This window comes from Mercurialis annua, linkage group LG5 (genome assembly GCF_937616625.2).
Source record: "Mercurialis annua linkage group LG5, ddMerAnnu1.2, whole genome shotgun sequence".
Taxonomy (NCBI): domain Eukaryota; kingdom Viridiplantae; phylum Streptophyta; class Magnoliopsida; order Malpighiales; family Euphorbiaceae; genus Mercurialis; species Mercurialis annua.
Genome location: NC_065574.1, coordinates 1,928,210 through 1,947,958, shown reverse-complemented (window position 1 = coordinate 1,947,958; position 19,749 = coordinate 1,928,210). Strand labels below are relative to the sequence as shown.

The 19,749-nt window shown below is 33.3% G+C and overlaps 3 protein-coding genes across 3 annotated transcripts; 1 reads left to right on the top strand and 2 right to left on the bottom strand.

Annotated features, from left to right (window-relative positions):
• Positions 1 to 1,904: 1,904 nt before the first annotated feature.
• LOC126682911 (uncharacterized) lies at positions 1,905 to 5,757 on the top strand. Its single transcript, XM_056105771.1, has 8 exons — positions 1,905 to 2,248; positions 2,473 to 2,576; positions 2,717 to 2,822; positions 3,213 to 3,311; positions 3,424 to 3,489; positions 4,101 to 4,203; positions 5,298 to 5,345; positions 5,548 to 5,757. The coding sequence occupies exons 1-8, from the start codon at positions 2,153 to 2,155 to the stop codon at positions 5,628 to 5,630; spliced, it is 705 nt and encodes a 234-aa protein (XP_055961746.1). The 5' UTR covers positions 1,905 to 2,152; the 3' UTR covers positions 5,631 to 5,757.
• An 872-nt stretch (positions 5,758 to 6,629) lies between these two features.
• Positions 6,630 to 9,845, bottom strand: LOC126682910 (uncharacterized). Its single transcript, XM_050378681.2, has 8 exons — positions 8,344 to 9,845; positions 8,157 to 8,231; positions 7,982 to 8,044; positions 7,823 to 7,897; positions 7,639 to 7,713; positions 7,450 to 7,512; positions 7,186 to 7,239; positions 6,630 to 7,110 (listed from the first exon to the last, which is right to left on the bottom strand). Exons 1-8 carry the CDS (start codon positions 8,371 to 8,373, stop codon positions 6,856 to 6,858), a joined length of 690 nt encoding a protein of 229 aa, XP_050234638.1. The 5' UTR covers positions 8,374 to 9,845; the 3' UTR covers positions 6,630 to 6,855.
• A 179-nt stretch (positions 9,846 to 10,024) lies between these two features.
• On the bottom strand, positions 10,025 to 11,182 carry LOC130015499 (cytosolic sulfotransferase 16-like). Its single transcript, XM_056105770.1, has one exon. The coding sequence runs from the start codon at positions 11,095 to 11,097 to the stop codon at positions 10,126 to 10,128; it is 972 nt and encodes a 323-aa protein (XP_055961745.1). The 5' UTR covers positions 11,098 to 11,182; the 3' UTR covers positions 10,025 to 10,125.
• Between the last annotated feature and the right edge of the window lie 8,567 nt (positions 11,183 to 19,749).

Genomic DNA, 19,749 nt, shown 5'->3' with positions numbered 1-19,749 from the left:
CAATAATTTTTCAAATATTAATCACACTACACAAATTGGAAGAGGAAAATTATTCTGGTGACAGCAAAAAAATGTTAATCCTTAGGATTTTGTTGTTTTGTATAGTTAAATACAAGAGCTAACTCTAATACTGCTTGTGGTGGGTTGAGATGTAGCTAGATATATACTCTCTCCGTCCCAAATTGATAGGCAATTTAAGAAATTTAGTAAATTTATGAGAAATGAGTAATTTTATAAAAACATACCACACCCTTATTTAATACAGTGTTGATTTTATTTCTTAGTGGATTTTACTATCTTTTAAATGTAATATGTTATAATTAATGAATGTATATATGCCATTTAAGCATTAAAGCAATAAATTACCGTCTATAATTTGAGACAAAAAAATTCAAAATAGTGCCTATCAATTTGGGAGATAGAGTATTAAATTTACTCATCCCTAAATAACACTTAATTACGTTAGTAAAAACTGCTTGCTTGCTTATAGTTATTGAATTTTGGATCCATAGAAAATGCTTGCTTATAGTTATTGATGATATAAGTTGGTAAAAACTGAAATAAACAATACATCCAGAAGAGTATATATATGTAAGTGCAATAAAGAAAATCAGTCCATGTCGAACCAGAAGAGGTTGTCGTCGAGCGGATAACGAGGGATAGGGTTGTTCCGGCGAGTGAACAAGTGGCGAATATGAGTGTCCTTTTGAATCGGCTTATAAATATCGGAAACAAGTAAATAACCCTCGCTACTAATAAAGTAGATGCCCGGTTTCCCTTTACCTATATAGGAGCAGGGATTTCCTATGAACCATGAAGTATCCTTGATGCCACTTTCGGACAATAGCTCCCACTCCATCTTCTCCTCGTTTAATCTGTAAAACGTCAAGTCCCATCTCGTCCTACGTTTGTTTGTATTCTTCATCAAATACTTGAAGCAGATGTCCACTCGACGTAGCTCACCATCTTTTTCCGCAATTTCTGTCGCAATGCTGCTTTCCTCGTCATTTGATGGTACTTCCATACTCCTTTTTTTCCATTCGCAGGTTTTCATGTCGTATATTTTCACCCATCTTCTTTCATCAATGCAGTAGACTTTGTCCCCGGCAACACACAAACGCGAGATTTCTTTCCTGAAGTGGAGACTAGTACTAAATCGGGCAACATTTGTCCAAGAATTATCTCCAGGATGACATATTCGTAGAATAACTGTACTAACTTCATCTACCCGATACAGATTAGCGACTAGTACAAATTGGGGCTTGCCATTGATAACTGAAATAACAAATTGGTAAATACGGGTGGCGGTATCAGGCATCCAGATTTTCTCCTTGGTAATTGGGTTAAGTAAAAACATCCTGGTTTTGTCATTGTAGTTAGAGTCACTGGCCGCCAGTAACCATCCATTCCTAGAGCATAAAGGAACATTGGATTGATGATCAAATAATTTTTTATCAATGCAGATCTTGAGCGTCGTTAGAGTTGAAACTCGAATAAAATCCAAATCGCTTTTGTTCATCATTAAAATCCAGGGTACTGGATCTTTACAGTGGTTGAGCTTGGTGGGCAGACTTGTGAAAGCATGTCTGAAATCCTTGCAAACCGCCGCTAATCGAATATTATCTATCGAGTGTAGTTTTTCCATAATCATCCAAATTATTTCAACTGGTACTTCTTTCCAGCCATCATCCATTACAATTTTTGTTTTTTACATCTTAGCAGTGGGTTGATTATATATAGGCATAAGAAAACGTCTAACTTTTTGAATCCTTTTAGGATTTGGAAAAGTTATCCTAATTAATAAAGGATTGAATCCGAGCATTAAATAATCGATTGCTTTGGTTTGAATGAGGATAATTTGCAAAAATTGTTCCTCCACAAATACAAATGTACGTATCAGTTCCACATTCACAAATAAAAAAACGTACTAGACTAATCACATAGTTTCAGCCTGATGTAAACAATATGTGAGATACTAAATCATTAACATAATTGAAAGTGGGGTACCAAATTGTTCGAAAGTCAATACCGATACCAAATTGTTAATTATAAGGAGCTTTAAAATAATTTGCTCAAAATTGAACGGTCATTATTAATTAATTATAGCTAGTTAAGCCTCTCCCGCCATTTTCTTTTAAAAACAGCACCATTAATGGCTTCACTATTTCCTAAATCTCTCCCCCTTCACTTCATTTCCTCCTCTACTCACCGTAATAGTCCTACTACTACTAATAATAATCATAATCAGGTGAGTGATTAATTTTGTAAATATATGTAATTTTTATCAATGCGGATCTTGAGCGTCTTTTTTTTTTCATTTATGGAATTTTTGTTTCGTTCATTCAGTCCCAAACCCTAATTGATTGTTTCACATTGAGTTATTGTATGCAAAAATCAGTTCAGTTGTTGCTTAATTTTGTAAATGTAACTTTTTTTTTGTTTAATTTTTTTTACATGTATTAATTAACACAGAATTTGCTGCTGCTCCAACTGCAAGAATGGAAAATCAGGTGCTTCACCTTTAACAAACTTAACCACCTCAGTCTTACGCCCATGTCTACGCAATTAAAGAGGAGGTAACTTATTTTTTTGATCTTATTTTTCATTATATCTAATTTTGAACAGAATTTAGGGTTTTACTTTTGTTGCATGTTTTGTATCTGATAATGAAGCTATTGATTGTAAAATGGTGTTATTTGGGTCTCAAATAAAACAGGAGAAGTTTGATCTGTGCAGTCAGTCACGACGCTGAGTCGTCATTTAAAAAGACTGTGGAAGTTGATAGGCTGATCGATACCCTTAGGGATGCAAGTCCAGGAGAAGTAATTAAGTAAAATATCCAAATGGGACATTCTTTTATGTTAGCTTTTGGAATTGCATATTTTACAGCAAGTCAGCAAGCATTACTTGCTATTTTCAATTTTTTATGGTTTGTTTGTACCTAGTTTAATTTGTTCATTTAGGGGATAATACTGATGGTTTAAGAGTAATAATAGTTTATTTGTCTTACTATAAAGTAAACTTTAAGGTAGCATTTGTATCTTGGATGCTTTAAGCAACAGAGTTTTCGACTTGCATATTAGTTATCAGTTATCAATCATCTGGATATTGATAAACTAAGAACTATTGGTAATTGAATTTGCAGCATAATGATTTATTTTAATTTTCAATGAACTCATTCTTGTTGTATATAATCTCCCTCATTTGAACAGCTTCAGAAGCTTGTGGTCCGAAATGTCCTTGCTTTCGATGCTAGTTTTTGGATACGACTTGCAGCAAGATCTGATACCTGCAAATCAGAGGATGATAAAGCATGGTTTTCGACTCGGTCAATTTCATTCATTAATTCTTATTAATCTATCCGATAGTGACCTCTTTCTGATCCTTACATTTCAAATTCTTTGTTTTGGTACCCATTTTCAGAAAGATTGTGAGGAATTGGCTGGATTGGTAATGAGCATTATGGATTCGCTTTTCCACAAGACTAAAGTACTTCTCTCCCTCTCACACACAAAAGGAAAGTTATAATAATAATAAAAATAAAAAAAGGAAACCAAACAATTAAGAAATGTCCTTTACATATATATCAGTTTTCAGTTCCCCCATAGTTAAATATGTAATTTGCATATTATTTCATTCTAACTAGCTTATGTAATGCTCTATGTAGTTTAATCATTTATTTAGATGAAGCCTTAAGAAAGGGATAGAGAGAACCACTGAACTTAGACAGAAGAGATATAGGAAAAATTATTATTTTGTTTTGAAAAATGAAAGACTAAAGCTTATAAATTGATTAGTATTTCGTACAAAAGCGCCGTTTACATTCATATTATATTGGCTGTTGGAGAATTATCTGTAATGTTTAGCACGCCTGCGTTATCTCTTATAAGAATATCTCATTTCCACAGAAAGGGCAAAAGGAAAATGGTGAAGTAGTAGGAACCGGATCGAAAGGTTGTCTTTCTAATATTTTTAAAGAACAATGAGGCGTGCTAGTTAAAAAGAGTATGTTAAACTATATTTGAATTTTGCAATTTGCGGTATCTAGTTGTACTCGGGAAGAAAGAATTGAAAAAGTGTATTCTTTCCACTGTTAGCAGGCAGTAGAAGATGGGGGTAAACCTGGACTTGTAGCAATGCTACAAAAGGTTTTGCAGCTCTATGCTTCTGAGATTCTCCCAAAACGTAGTTATGCAAAGAGAGGTAAAATTCTTTCTGTACTTGGTAGTGTATATTATTAGAACGTACATTATAAAAAATTAACAAAGTTTCTGTGTGGTTAGCATGTCTTGATCCAGCAAATGTGTGAAATCAGTTTAGTGGGCTTGATGCTTTTACTAAATTTTATTTTTTAAAGTTTGTTTTGGGTAATGTTATTAGAAGCTGAAGTCGTTTGGAGGGTTGAATAATTGTCAGATGACCCATAATTTGGTATGACTTATCCATATGTTTCAGTCGAGTGAATGCTTTGACTAATGTCAAGCTGCTCACCTGGAGCCAAACTTGGCCAACAACCTTCGAGGTTTTACGAAATTAGATTAAAGTCCACATGAACATAATAGATGCTTGAATCAAGGTCATGACAATGTTAGTATAAAACATTACTGGACACCAGTGTTTACTGTTTTTATATTGAATTCTCTACTGTTGGTAAACAAAGTATTTTTGCAATACGCCATATTTTCAGAAGAATTCATTATGTTATAGTTTTGAAAAATGAAAATGAATTGTTACATGCTTATCATATTTTAATCAGTAGAGGTATGCGACATTGGCCATTTGAAGAAATGTAGTTACTAGAAGCTAAACATATTTAGCAATCAATGCTTAAAGACCAAATATTAGGGGTGCTGCAAGATTAAGTTATGAGCTGTTAGATTGAGTGGCTCGCGAATGTGGTATTGGATTCAGGACTTGGTTCGACATAATAAAGCATTGTTGAGTCCTTTGATTTCAGCTCATGGTAATTGGTGACCCTACCCGCACATATATATTCACTGGATTTCTGCACAGATCATGAGTGGGTCTTTGCTAAGACAATGTTACTAGCTGAAGAAACGGTACTATGTTACTATCCATCCACGCATAGTGTAGTATAAATTTTACATTCAAAAAGCTGGATCTATACATCCAATCTGACCGTTAATTGTTTTGTCAATTTCTATAACAGATAAGTAACTTAACTTCTCTTCCATTTATATTATAAATACTAAGTTTCTTCCGTTTTTTTCCTTTTCTTGTTGCCTCTGCAACATGTGTTGGATGCCTTGAGTAGCTGTTACTTGTTTATGATGTAGGAGATGAAATTTTGAAGGCCGAGAAGTTCCTTGAGACGATAATCAAAGGTTTATTACTATCCTTTACATTATTTTGTTTTACTAAAGTCATTTATGTCACTGAACTTATATTTATTCTCATTGAAAAATGGAAATGTTTTTTTTTCTCTTAATTTTTTTACATTTTAATTTACTTAGCTCTCTTTATATTTGTTAAACTTGCTGCAAAATGAATAAGCAGCTTTGAAAGCATAATTTGTATTGTATTCAGGGACTGCATTTCCAACAAATGCATCAGTTGGACTCTACTCCGAAATAATTGAGCTGAAAGATGCGTTTTGCCTGAACTATTGAGACCTTTTTCTTTGTTTTCGTCTGGAATATTCATGTTTCTACATACGCTATCGGATAGTTGTTGATGTTTAGGTTGTTAAATTTCGTTTATTTCTATCCTAAATTTTGTCTTGCCATGATTTTATGAGGGAGAATATTTTTATTTTTAGTTTAATCGTCGTGCATTTATTTTGTACAATTTGGGAAAATAGATAGTATTGTCCTTAATTGACTATATGTGAGTTAATCGACTCTAACGCAAAAGTCCATACAACTCTTTGCTCTTTTTGTTATTACATTGACATTGTTGTTGGAAAATAACTATTATTGAACCATGCTTTAGGGTTTTGACTGTTTACTTTGTTGAACACAGAATAGTTATGAGAACTTGTTGAGGGAACGCCCTATAATCTACTAAAGTCGTGGCTCAACAAATTGTTTCCACCACTCTGACAGAGTATCCCTAAATCTCCGCCGGGCGTTGGGAGGCCTCATATTGCCTGATACTGCAGGTGTTCCAAACTAGATCAATTTACATGTTTGAGAATGTCTTTCCCACGATGTATCATAGAATAATGTGTTTGTAATGGAAATTGAGTTGATTGGAAACAGCTTGTAAAGCATAGTTTGTATTGGAAGCTTCAGAATATAGAAGGATTTCAGAGACCATGTCCATTAGTTAGCTAACATAAAACAAGCACTTTGGCCTTTGTAATTCTGCAACTACTAAACTACAAAACAATAGTTCTCTGCAATGTAAAAAGGAAGGTGACCTCAAGCTGCCATGCGAGCTGGTTCACGATCACCACCTCTGCCTTTGCGATCCCAAATGGGAGTGGTCTCAATAAGCTCGTGGGGAACAAGCCTCCTCTCCCGCTTAGATAGCTTGCGGAAATTATGTACTCAGCTTCGGGTGTTATCTCCCTAAAGCAGCAAGCAAACCTTCTTAGGAGTCTGAAATCAGCAAGCTAAAACTAATCAACCCTGTCTGAGTCCTATTTCTTTAAAGTGGACATCTAATTTTCAATCAAAGTAACCACAAACAATCGATTGCTTTGGTTTGAATGGGTGCGAAATTGTTCGTCAACAAATACAAATGTATCAGTTCCACATTCCCAAACAAAATAACGATATCAATCCTACAAACTAATCACATGGTGATGTAAACAATATCGACAGACTTCAATTAAACTAATGACATATATGGTCCATGATGTAAATCAACTCAAATGAAACCAATTCTCATCTACAAACAACGGTGGCGGTGGCTGCGAACTATCTGCTGAAAAAAATGCTTTTTGGCCTGCCGGTTCACATGAGGCGTTGGATGACTGTGCTCTATGTCACCCGCATTTGTATGAAGGGGAGGAGTTCCGTCAAACTGGTATGTCATGCTGCTGAACGAATAGAAGTAAAAGATGCAGTTCGTGTGTGTGCATCTTCCTCCCGAATAAGGCCTACGCTGATATGGCAGACCCCGACCCGTCCCTCCTTTCCTTTTCTGCTTAGTTTAAAACAAAATTTCAATTAAAATCAAAAAATATAAATTTAAAGAAACATATAAACTGTAACTTACCGTATTAGTATTCCTTTTATTGTCATCTCCACCACAAGGCTCCTCTTTATTATTCTGAATGCAAAATTTGATTTGGTGTTTGTCAAAATTAAGATATAAAGATTAATTCAAAAGAAATTAAATTCTTTATTTTCAACACTCTAAATGTAAATCTTCCATGCATTAGATTCTTTATTTTCAACACTCTAAATGTAAATCTTGCTCATGACATGGAAATAAAGTCAAACTAATATGAAACAAAAGATAAGTTTAAAGAACACTTACCGATTCATCACAAGGCCGATCCGATTTAGTATGGTCATCATCACAAGATTGCTCTTTATCATTCTAAATATAAAATTTAAAGAAACCATTTAGCATTCAAGAAATTAAAAAGAAAGACTATTCAAGAAATTGTTACACGATGTGCTTCATTTTAAAGAAATACAGAACATTTAAAACAATAACACTTACCGATTCAGTATGGTGAGCATCACAAGGCCGATCCGATTTAGTATGGTTATCATCACAAGATTGTTCTTTATCATTCTATAAATTAAAATTTAGAAAAACCATTTAGCATTCAAGAAATTAAAAAGAAAGATCATTCAAGAAATTGTAAATGTAAAGAAACACAGAAAAATTAAAGAACACTTACCAATTCAGTACGGTGATTATCACAAAGCCGATCTGATTCAGCGTGGTCATCATCACAAGGTTGTTCTTTATCATTCTAAATATATAATTTAAAGAAACCATTTAGCATCCAAGAAATTAAAAAGAAAGATCATTCAAGAAAAATTAAAGAAACACTTACCGATTCATCACAAGGCTTATCCGATTCAGTATGGTCTTCATCACAAGGTTGTTCTTCATCATTCTAAACACAAAATTTAAAGAAACCATTTAGATTTCAAGAAATTAAAAAGAAAGATCATTCAAGAAATTGTAACATGTAAAGAAACACAGAAAATGTAAAGAATTACACTTACCAATTCAGTATAATGATCATCACAAGGCCGATGTGATTCAGTATGGTTATCATCACAAGGTTGTTCTTTATCATTCTAAACACAAAATTTAAAGAAACCATTTGATATTAATCTACAAGAAATTAAATTCATTTTCACGAATTTCAACAGCTAAATAATAATCTACAATGCAATGCAAAAGACTTACCATGATTGAGAAGAGTCTTATAATCTTCATGTTCTCTCAGGTTTGGTTATTGTGAGATTTTTGTTACTGTGAGTTGTGAGATTTTTGTTAACTCGTCTCACTCTTTCTTATAAACAGAAAGATTCAGTAACCGCTCCTAATTGTATTAGCTCACATGCAACCGATCGTACAGTAAAATGGTGCACACCTCATCCGTTTTGGCGCCAAAATGTTTGGTGATTAATTAATACAATTTTATTCAATTCATTTATACCAATTTATTTTATTTAGACTTAATGTCTTAAAACCCTTTCACTTTTTAACCCCTTTTTGATTTCACCCTCACGTTGTAAAATCGTCCAATTCCACACTTTCGGTTTTAACCATCAAATTGACTTTTTTTCCATTTGACAAAAATTCAAATTAATAATTTATGTTTTAACATAGTACTTAATATAATAATTAGGAAAAACAATATTATTTATAATACGAATTATGATTTTTTAAGGCTCCAATATTCAGTAGCCCAACATTCAATAAAAAAATTCAGAATGTAAATATTACACTCGAAATATTATCTTATTCAAAATCAATTATATTCCTCCAGTCCCGTATTATTGCCTAGACTCAAAAATCAAAATTCATGCGAGAGAGATTCATTATTAATCCAATATAGATAACAAATTTTATGATGTTGAAGAACATTCAGATCTTTATTTCAAATAAAGAACAAACATATAAGAACTTAGCATTTTAATAAACAGGTCAAATACAATGTGGGTTACTAAATTTGTTAGTTATTTCGAAAACAATACTAAACATAAATTGATTTATTTAAGACAATCAAATTTCAATTTTTATTTCAAAAAATTATTTCCAATTTAATTTTGCTGATACAGTCATTTAAGTTAAAATATTTAGATAATACTCTTCAAGCCCACAATTCAATTACATGTCAACAAGGCTAGTATTAATTTTTAAATAAAATACGAGCAAAATATCAATTCGTTCTCTAAACTTGTGACTCGAAGCCAAATAACTCATTATTATCGAGACATCCACTTTAATCAAATAGATTCTAAACTCTCTAACCTCATGTCAAATAACTCCCTATTTGAATAAAGCCTGTGTGATGAACAAATCGTATATGTTTGAAGGAGTTATTCGATCTGGTTTTATAGAGGTTAGATTTGATTGATTAAAATAGTTGAGCCTCAGTTACTTGATTGCAAGTTACAAATTAAAAAATCAGATTAATTCTTATCTAATAAAATATGTGGTGAAACCAACAATATTCTCAATTTAAATTTTGATAAATCAGCAAAATTAGATCGATAAACTTTAATGAAATAAAATCGAAAGTTTGTTGAATTTAAAGAAGTAAATTAATAAGTAGTATTATTTTTGAAATAACTTAAACTTTTAGTGATTCATAGAGTATTAAACCTTAATAAACATATAAATTAAATAAAAGAACTCATTTTCACGTCTTTAAACTATACGTGTTTTATTTATCTGGTTCTTACTCTATTTTTTGTTCTAATCTGGTCCTTCAACTTAGTAAAAAATCATTTTGCTGACTAATAAAAACGACGCCGTTTAGGGTAACAATTTGCATCTTTGAAAATAACGAAATAACGCTGCTTTTATCATTTAGGATTTGAAAATGCATTTTCATTTAGTTAAAGGATCAGATAAAGATAAAAAAAAATTTAAAGATCAGATAAACAAAATATTTATAGTTTAGGAACCTGTAAATAGATTATTCCGAAATTAAACTTGCAAATATCGAGAGAAAGAGAGCTAGCTGGTAAAGCTTAATCCAGAACCACCGAACTTCATCCCCGCAATTTCATCCAACTTGGCAGCCATCTCAGCCGTCAAATAATTCTCCCAATCTCCAACCTCACCCTTCCTAAAAAACGCACGATGCTCAAATTTAACCGGCCATATATCAAAACATTTCTTACTCTTATTCACTTCCAAATTACTCAGACTTTTAAAACTACACAGCTCCACAACTCGCTCCACTAACCCGCTCCTCTCTTCCTCCACAGAAAACCCGCAACCCATGAACTCAGCAACTCGCTTCACCAACTCGCACGTATCAACCTGAAGATCTTCATATTTAATAACCATCACTCTCTCAGGAAATTTCAAACTCGCTTCCCAGTAACCCAGTACATGATCCCAATACGGTCCATAAGCAGAAACTCCGTCGCAAAATTTCTGAAACGCTTCTTCTAACGGAATCGTTTCTGACCCGCCGATTGTGGCGATGAAATGCCATAGCGAAATTAATACATCTTTAGGGTTCCGCCAGATGTAAATAATTTTGCAGTTAGATTTAACGATGGAGTTTGGAAGTAGATTAAACGGAGTGTGGGTAGCCCATAATGGAAGATCGTTATGAACTGGAGTCTCGAGGAATGGTACGATGTTATGGGGTAACTCAGTGAGTAAACGATTTGCGGTGGAATCGGTGAGTTGGGTTCTTTTCATAATGGCGTAACACAGCGATTTAAGCCATGTCATGCCGGATTTTGGATAGTTGCAGAGGATTATATCGTTGGGGTGAGGTGTGAAGTGTTCTTGAGATGAAATCAGGCCTTGTAACTCGGTTGGGTCGAACCAGTAGCCTTTGAATAAATGGAGGTTTTGAGCTGGGTACCAGTTTTTCTTCTGTTCAAGGTTTGAGAGTTGGATTTCTTTAAATTGATTTGTTTCTGATACAGAAATGTCATCACTGTTTTTCAAGGATGAAGATGATTCCATGGAAAGATTTGTAAGTAGATAATCGCAAAAATTATTTTGAATCACAATGTAAAAGTGAAATGAAACATTGGCAACTCTACCTTTTAAATCAGAAATTGTTGATAAGATAGAATAAATAAAATATAAAATAATATTTTAATAATATTTTCCGGTTCCATAATTGTATGGCGTAGAACACGGACACATTATCCAATCAACATATCATGTTTCAAAACGTTTTAGACATAAAATTTCATTTTTCAATAAAAAATTCTAAAACAACACTATGTATTTGTGCTATCCAGTTGTGTTGTAGGCAAATTATTTTAATTATGGTAAAACTATACTAGTATATTGAATAAATAAAAATAATAACTATATATCTTGGTAATAATAATTTTTTTAAATAATTTATCAAGTTACATCAAGTCAAACACAATTAACACAACTAAATAACATTGTGAGTTAAACAAAGTGACCCAGAAGATCGAGTTAGAATTAGCTCAGAACAATGAAGGATCAAGATTCGAGCCAGTACTAGCTTAGATCTAGACAAGACTAAGATCCGAGCAAGGACTAGTTCGAGTCAAGGTGAGACCAAGACCCATAAGAGCCGATTTAGAATAAGGCGGGAATCAAATTTAAAGTAAAAAAATAAATTACATAATAATAAAGTTGGATATATATACTATTTGAAAAAAATTATCCACCAAATTGATAATTTAGTGTGCTATCGGAAATGGGCTAATAGAAAGAAAATACATACCATATGTAATTATGTCCTCCTTAGAGGAACATGATAAATTTTCACATATGGAGCACTTCACAATTATTTTTATAGTTGTCTTAATACTTGTACTACACTTTTTATGAAGTTTCTTTCAATTGTACCCTATTATAGGTATATTTAGGTTTTGGTCATTTTATGTCAAAATTCTTTTTCTTTTCTCATACTCAAAATGCGTCAACATTTCATTCAATTAACATTATCTGTTTTGAAAATGTTTCGAATATTTGATGTTTCAGATACGAAAGATCATTTTTTTAACTGAATACCTTAATGTTTCGCGGTGTGTGTGTTTAAATCTCCCGTTTTTCCATGTCCATGCTGCCTAGTTAGAAAAACAGAGAATTAATTTTATGAAAATAATCAAAAAGGATATAAATTAAATTTTACATATTCAAATGTATTAATTTTACAAGTAATGTTATACTATAATTTTTGCATTTTAATCCATCCGACGTGACAGTAAAAAAATGAAGGGATTAAAAGTTGGTTTTTGAAATATATACTTTTAGAAAGGAATTGCACGAATGAAATACTATCATGTAAGAGGAACACTGAAAATGATATAAAAAAAGTGGATTAAGTAGCATTTTCCCAATTCCATGGAATATTAAGCATGCCAAAATGCCCAAAACTAGAACGAAAGGATAGTTGTCGTTCTGTGACTTCATGAACCTCAAAGGTCATGTTGTAGTTGTCTATATCCCATAAGCTTTCCGCGGAAGTTTTAGAGTCTTGGATTTGAAGATGGGAAAATGACAAAACTATATAATGGAACTCCATAATTTTTAAAAATATACTTAAAGCCCAAAAAAATTATCTAATATTTTTTAAATTTGCATATCTAGACAAAACTAAGACCTGAGCAAGGACTAGTTCGAGTCAAGGTGAAACCAAGACTCATAAGAGCCAACTCAGAATAAAGCAGGAATCAGATTTAGATTAAAAAAATAAAATACAAAATAATTGAATTGGATATAAATAGTTTTTTAGAGGAAGTTGAATATAAATACTATTTGAAAGAATTTGTACATCAAATTAATAATTTAATGTGCTAGAATTTGTACATCAAATTAATAATTTAATGTGCTATTAGAGATAACTAATAGATAGAAATTACATACATTGTGGCTTAATTACTTAAAAAACCTCCACTTTGTAATATTTTTTCGTTTATACCATGACCTAGGAAAAAGTTCATTTGTATCCTTTTTTTGATTTTTTGTTTTCAATTCTACCCTAAAGCACTAAATTGAACTTTTTTTATCTAGAAAAAGCTTAAAATAATCCTTTATTTTTTAACTTATTTGTATTTTTTCAAATAGAAAAAAGATGATATAACCCTTCTATTTAATTATTTTTAATATTTTCATCCTATAATTAATTAAATTGTCAAAAAAAGAAATTTTGGGGTACAATTAAAAACGAATTGAAAACGAAAAATCAAAAAAGGGTACAAATAAACTTTTTCCTAGGTCAGGGTATAAACGAAAAATTGTTTTAAGGTGAGTTTTTTTTAAGTAATTAGGCCTATATTTTTCTATATTCTATAAGCATTCCGTGGAAGTTTTAGAGCCTTGGATTTAAAGATGGGAAATGGACAAAACTATATAATAAAACCCCTTAATTTTTAAAAATATTTTAAAATATACTTAAATTTCAAAAATATTATCTATTTTCTTTTTAAATATTTTCACCTATAGAATATACATGCAAATATACCTCACAAATGCGATGTACTTAGAATTATTTGCATATAAAACTTCAACCTTTCGTTGTAATTTAAACACAACATTTAAAATTTGTCATAAAAAAGCTTTATTTTCTATGTTTTAACATTCTATAGCTCAATCATTAAATACCATCAAAATAATATCGTTTGGTGAAAATAAAAATAAAAATATATAGGTGCTATAGAAATAACAAATGAAAAGTTGAGCCTTTCCCATAAAAAGTTGAGAGTTTATATACAAATAAGTCATATATATGATAGCTTTTTATAAAGGCCTAATCACTCAAAAACCCCTCACCTTTAATTTTTTTTCAATTCCACCCGACGTTGAAAATTTGTCAATTTTACCCACTTTTGAATTTTCCGTTTTCAATTGTACCCCAATATTTTAATTTTTGTTAATTTTTTTACTTAAATGATGAAATCATTCAATTAATTAAATCTAAACATGAAATTAAATTCTTTTTTATTCAAAAAAGTACAAATAAGTCCTTTATTTTTAAAAACTAACTAAAAACCATAATCAAATTAACACTAATTTAAATTCTTAATTAATTTAACTAAATTTAAATAAATTTTAAAAATATACAATCAATATATGCGAGACATGGAGAATGTTTTAAACAAATTTCCAAACGCAAAAGACGTTAATTTAATTTTTCAGGGTACAATTGAAACACAAAAATGCAAAATAGGGTAAAATTGACAAATTTTCAACGTCAGGGTATGATTGAAAAGGGGTTAAAAAGTCGGGATTTTTTTAAGACATTGGGCCTTTTATAAAATCTGATTGATTTTAAATCACTTTTGCAATTTTCCTTTTAATAGTCTAGCCAACCAATCATTCATTCAAGAAAATAGAGGCATCTTCAAATATTCTCAATAAGAACAAAAATTAGTCATCTGTTAATAATTAGAAATGTTGAATTATGATATTCAAATCATTACTGTTGACCCGGAAATTTTGGCCCATAAAATAAATTGGGCTTAGTATTATTAGACTTTCAAATATATTTAATAATTTAAAATTAATTATTAAATAAAGTCTAATTAATATTAAATAAATTATTTTTGGTAAGTTAATAAATCATACTTACCTAATATTAAGAATATACTAATTTTTCTATTAGTTAAGTGAATATTCTCATTTAACTAATTAGAATAAATTAATTATTCTTTCCAAATATAGAGATATGTGCATAAATACATATTCTCTATACTCCTATAAATAGGAGTGTCTTCACAACACACAGACATAATTCTTTAGCCGCCGGAATTCTGCAAACAAAGCAACATAAAAGCTCTGCATAATTTCTTCAAGCGACTACATACACATCACTCTCAAATCGTGGAAACTCTGCAAACAAAGCGATAAAGAAGCTCTGCATAATTTCTACAAGTGACTACATCAAATCAAGCCTCCATATTTGAATCTTCATACGTTGTGTTCATCACCCGTCAAAGATTCAACCAAACGACTGCATATCAAATCAAGTCTCCATATTCGAATCTTCATACGGCGTGTTCATCACTCGTCAACGGTTCAACTATTTCCTTCACCAAATCGAAGGAGATTCTACAACGGATTCAAGAACAAGCTTCAAAAGCCCTTGATCCGCAAATATTGAAGGAAAGCATCAAAGGATTTAATTTCTACACGTGTAGAAATTACCCCATAGAGATTGTACTCGCTTTTTGATTAAATTCAATAAAATTGACATTTGTGCATATTTTCTTGCTTCTTAATTTCAGGACAAGAAATTCGTGTTAACAAATTTCTGGCACGCCCAGTGGGACATCTCTACCTTTCATCTCTTTCCTTCGCAAATTCAAAGAAACAACAACCAAGATCCATGACTTCAAGAAACAACAACTACGGTCGCCAATCCAAGGCACCAGTGCGTTTTACCGTCCGAAATACTACTGATGCTAGCCCTGGAGCGATAATCAAGGAGAGATTGGTTGAGGATATTTATGCCCGCACTCTTCCCCTTCTTCAAAAGATGTTTGTTTTCCAACCATCGGATGAAAAAGCTCCATCTCCAACTCAATCTCCACCAAAGGAAAAAGGAGATCCTAAGTCGCCATCAAGCAAGGATTCGCCAACTACTCCATATACGCTAACATCGCCAAAAGGTTCTTCTAATGTTATGAGCGTTATGATGACTAGCACTACTTCCTTGGAAGAACAAGTCGCTAAGATGAGTAAGGTGTTGGAGTCTCTTGCTGATTCCATTAAAGAAAAGGATGAGCAAATCTCCTTTTTGATGAAGAAGGTGGACAATTTAACTGATAAGGCGGTTGTCGTTTCTAAAACTACACAATCACAAGAAGGGGATGATATTGCGAATATCTTTGCTCCTACTACCATGAATGATACTTCTTCTGGTGATACTTCAAAAGAGCTTCAGATTTCAACCACAAACGGTTCTATTCATGGAGATCAATTGAAGAATCTCATTAAGGAGGCTGTCAAAGATCAAGTTGAGAGTGGTACACAACCATCATATTCATATGCCAAACCCTATTCTCATAGAATTGACCTCAAAAAGATGCCCACAAGCTATCAACCTCCAAAGTTTCAACAGTTTGATGGCAAAGGCAACCCAAGACAACATGTAGCTCATTTTGTTGAGACATGCAACAACGCTGGTACTTATGGTGACTTGATGGTTAAGCAATTTGTTCGCTCCTTGAAAGGAAATGCTTTTGATTGGTACACGGACTTAGAGTCTGGCACAATTGATAGTTGGGAACGGTTGGAACGTGAGTTTCTAAATCGCTTCTATAGTACTCGTCGAATTGTTAGCATGATAGAGCTAACGAGTACACGTCAATGGAAAGATGAGGCTGTTATTGACTACATTCATAGATGGAGAAACTTGAGTCTTAACTGCAAAGATCGTCTTTCAGAAGCATCCGCTCTAGATATGTGCATTCAAGGCATGCACTTTCAACTGCTCTACATTCTCCAAGGTATCAAGCCTAGAAGCTTCGAGGAGTTGGCAACTCGTGCACATGACATGGAGCTAACTATCGCCGCTGCGGGAACTCAAGGTTCAATGATAGAAGATCCCCAAAAGGGAAAAGAAAGACAAGAGGCTCGTAAAGTGGGCAAAGCATCAACAAAGGTTGAAGGGAAACATTCCATGGTTGTAACTACAACACCCTTCAAATTCACCAAGTATGAAAAGAAACAAGAAGGAAAGCCTTCTGCCTTCAACCGTCAAGAAGTAAAGAAGAGTACTTTGAAGGAGCGACAAGAAAAAGTTTACCCTTTCAATGACTCTGACGTTTCTAAAATGTTGGATGACTTGCTTGAAGCTAATCTCATCCAATTGCCGGAAATGAAGCGTCCCGAAGAGGCTGACAAAGTGAATGACCCAAACTATTGCAAGTATCATCGACTTATTAGTCATCCACTCCAAAAGTGTTTTGTCTTAAAAGATAAAATTATGCGACTGCATGAAAGGGGTGATGTAGTCTTTGATGAAGATGCTGCAACTTCTAACGTAACCACAATTATGAACGAGAGTTCCTACGTTGTGGCTTTAAAGTTTGGAGATTTTGAACCAGTCAAAGCATGGATACAGTCTTCCCCTAGTGAATATGCATCTCATTCTCTACAAGTATCAAGTGACAACTCACACCTTACTGGGGGCATCAACATTCAAGACGGAGAGATTGAAGACAATTCTGATGAAGGATGGACTCTTGTTACTCATCGGAAAGGAAAAAAGAAGAAGGCAGCTGTGCCTAAAGCGGCTCAAATTAGGTTTAAGATGATAAAGACTAAAACTGTTAAAAGATCAATCTCTTCAAAAGTAGTGAAAGAAAAGTTGATTTTGACAAAGAATGAAGGCGGCATCACACAAAAGCCAAGAGTGCCCATAACTCTCAAAGAGTTTTTGCCAAAGAAATTGCTACAATTCGATGAAGGTTTTCCATGCTACCATGTTGACGAAGAAAATCATGATGACATAGAAGAAGAGGCAAAATCTGAGGGTAAAGAACTCGCTTTTAATCCTTGCACGGCCAAGATATGCTTTACCGATGAGGACTTATTTCTTGGTTCTAAGCCTCATAACCGTCCACTATTTGTTCAAGGTTTTATTCTAAAACAAATGGTCAATAGAATCTTGATAGACGATGGATCTGCTGTCAATATCTTACCTCTAAAGACTATGAAAGAGTTGGGCATACCCATGGATGATCTTTTCAAGAGTCGTTTGGTAATTCAAGGCTTCAATCAAGGAGGTCAAAAGACTCTAGGGAAGATTAGGCTTGCAATGACAATGGATGATATGGAGTCAAATGCATTATTCCATGTGATTGATGCAAGGAATACTTATAAAATGTTGTTAGGAAGGCCGTGGATACATGAGAATGGTGTAGTTTCGTCCACACTTCATCAATGTTTTAAGTATTGTCGAGACGGACAAGTGAAAAGGATAGATGCTGATTCTAAACCTTTTACAATGGCAGAGTCTTACTTCGCCGATGCAAAATTTTATAATGACTTGTCTACAAATGACGATGAATCTTGTAAAGAAGCATATGTCAAAGAAGATTATGGAAAGGAAGCTGATATCCCTGCATGCACATCTTCTCCACCTGTTTGTGCGCCTCATGAAGCATTCAAGAAGGGGGTACAAGCGCCGAATGCACATGAAGTAGAAAAGATGATCAAAGGCCTGCAAGATTTAACTCTCCCAGTTACAGGTTTAGCATCTTCTAGTGTTTGCAAGCTTCCCTCAGAAGAAGCTCCAAAGCCATCACAACCTTCTATAATAAAGCATGGTGTTCTGCCGACTAAAAGAGCGAATGGATTTGATCCAAACGCTTATAAATTGTTGTCTAAAGCAGGGTATGGACAAAATAATACCTTTCTCCTAGCAAAGGAAGAAACATGTGATGACTATGAAAATGAAGGAAGTATGAAGAAACCTCAAAGGGTGTGGAAAGAGAAAAGCCAACCTTTAGGTTCTAAGGCTGGTCTTGGATACAATACTTGTCAGCCATTTCGCCTGAAAATTCGCAAGGAAAATGCACAACATATCACCATTGAAGAACTTGAAGAGAAACAAAATAATGAAGTGTCTACATCGAGAACTTCAGTTTTTAATCGCCTCGGTAGTCCTCCCAATTCTGTATCTGTTTTTGATAGGATTGGAAACCAAAAATATGTCAATCCGCGAATTCAGAAAACTTCAGTGCACAAAAGGCTTGGAGTTTCAAATAAGTGGAAGTCTAAAGAAAATAAAAACTATGTCGTCGATTCGAAGGACATATGCAGCAAGTTCCCGTCCCGCATGAAAAGGTGCACTAAGTGGGTGGTATCAACAGGGGATTTGCTAAAGGGAAAACAACATACGGTAGTAATCACTTGTCAGAAGCCTCATTCAACTTTGAGAAATGAAGAAATGGAGAATGCAACCGTCAACCATGCCACCGTGGTAGAAGTAAATAATGATGAAGCACAACAAAAATTGAGGTGTTATCAAGCCAGAATGTCAAAGTCCTTTAACAAGAAGGTGCGCCCGCGCTCTTTTCAACTTGGAGATTTAGTTCTTGCAATAGGAAGACCTATAATCATCTCACGCCGAATGGGAAACAAATTCCTTTCAAATTGGGATGGCCCTTATGTTGTTCAAGAAGTTTACTCTAATGGTGCATACAAGATTGTTGATCAAGATGGACTACGTATTGGACCAATCAACGGAAAGTTCTTGAAGAAGTACTATACTTGAAGCTCGGCGACGCTCCTGGCCCGCATGAGCTAAAACTGTGCACGGCTTGATCTTAAAAAAAAAAATTGTACTTGAACTACGTTTGACTTGATCTTTCGCGAGAAAGTACGTAGGCAGCTTGAATCACACCAAGTTCAGTCATAACAAAAAAAAAATCAATCAAAAAAATTCTAAAGTCATGAACTACGTTTGACTTGATCTTTCGCAAGAAAGTACGTAGGCAGCTTGAATCATACCAAGTTCAGTCATAACAAAAAAAATCAATCAAAAAAATTCTAAAGTCATGAACTACGTTTGACTTGATCTTTCGCAAGAAAGTACGTAGGCAGCTTGAATCATATCAAGTTCAGTCATAACAAAAAAAAAATCAATCAAAAAAATTCTAAAGTCATGAACTACGTTTG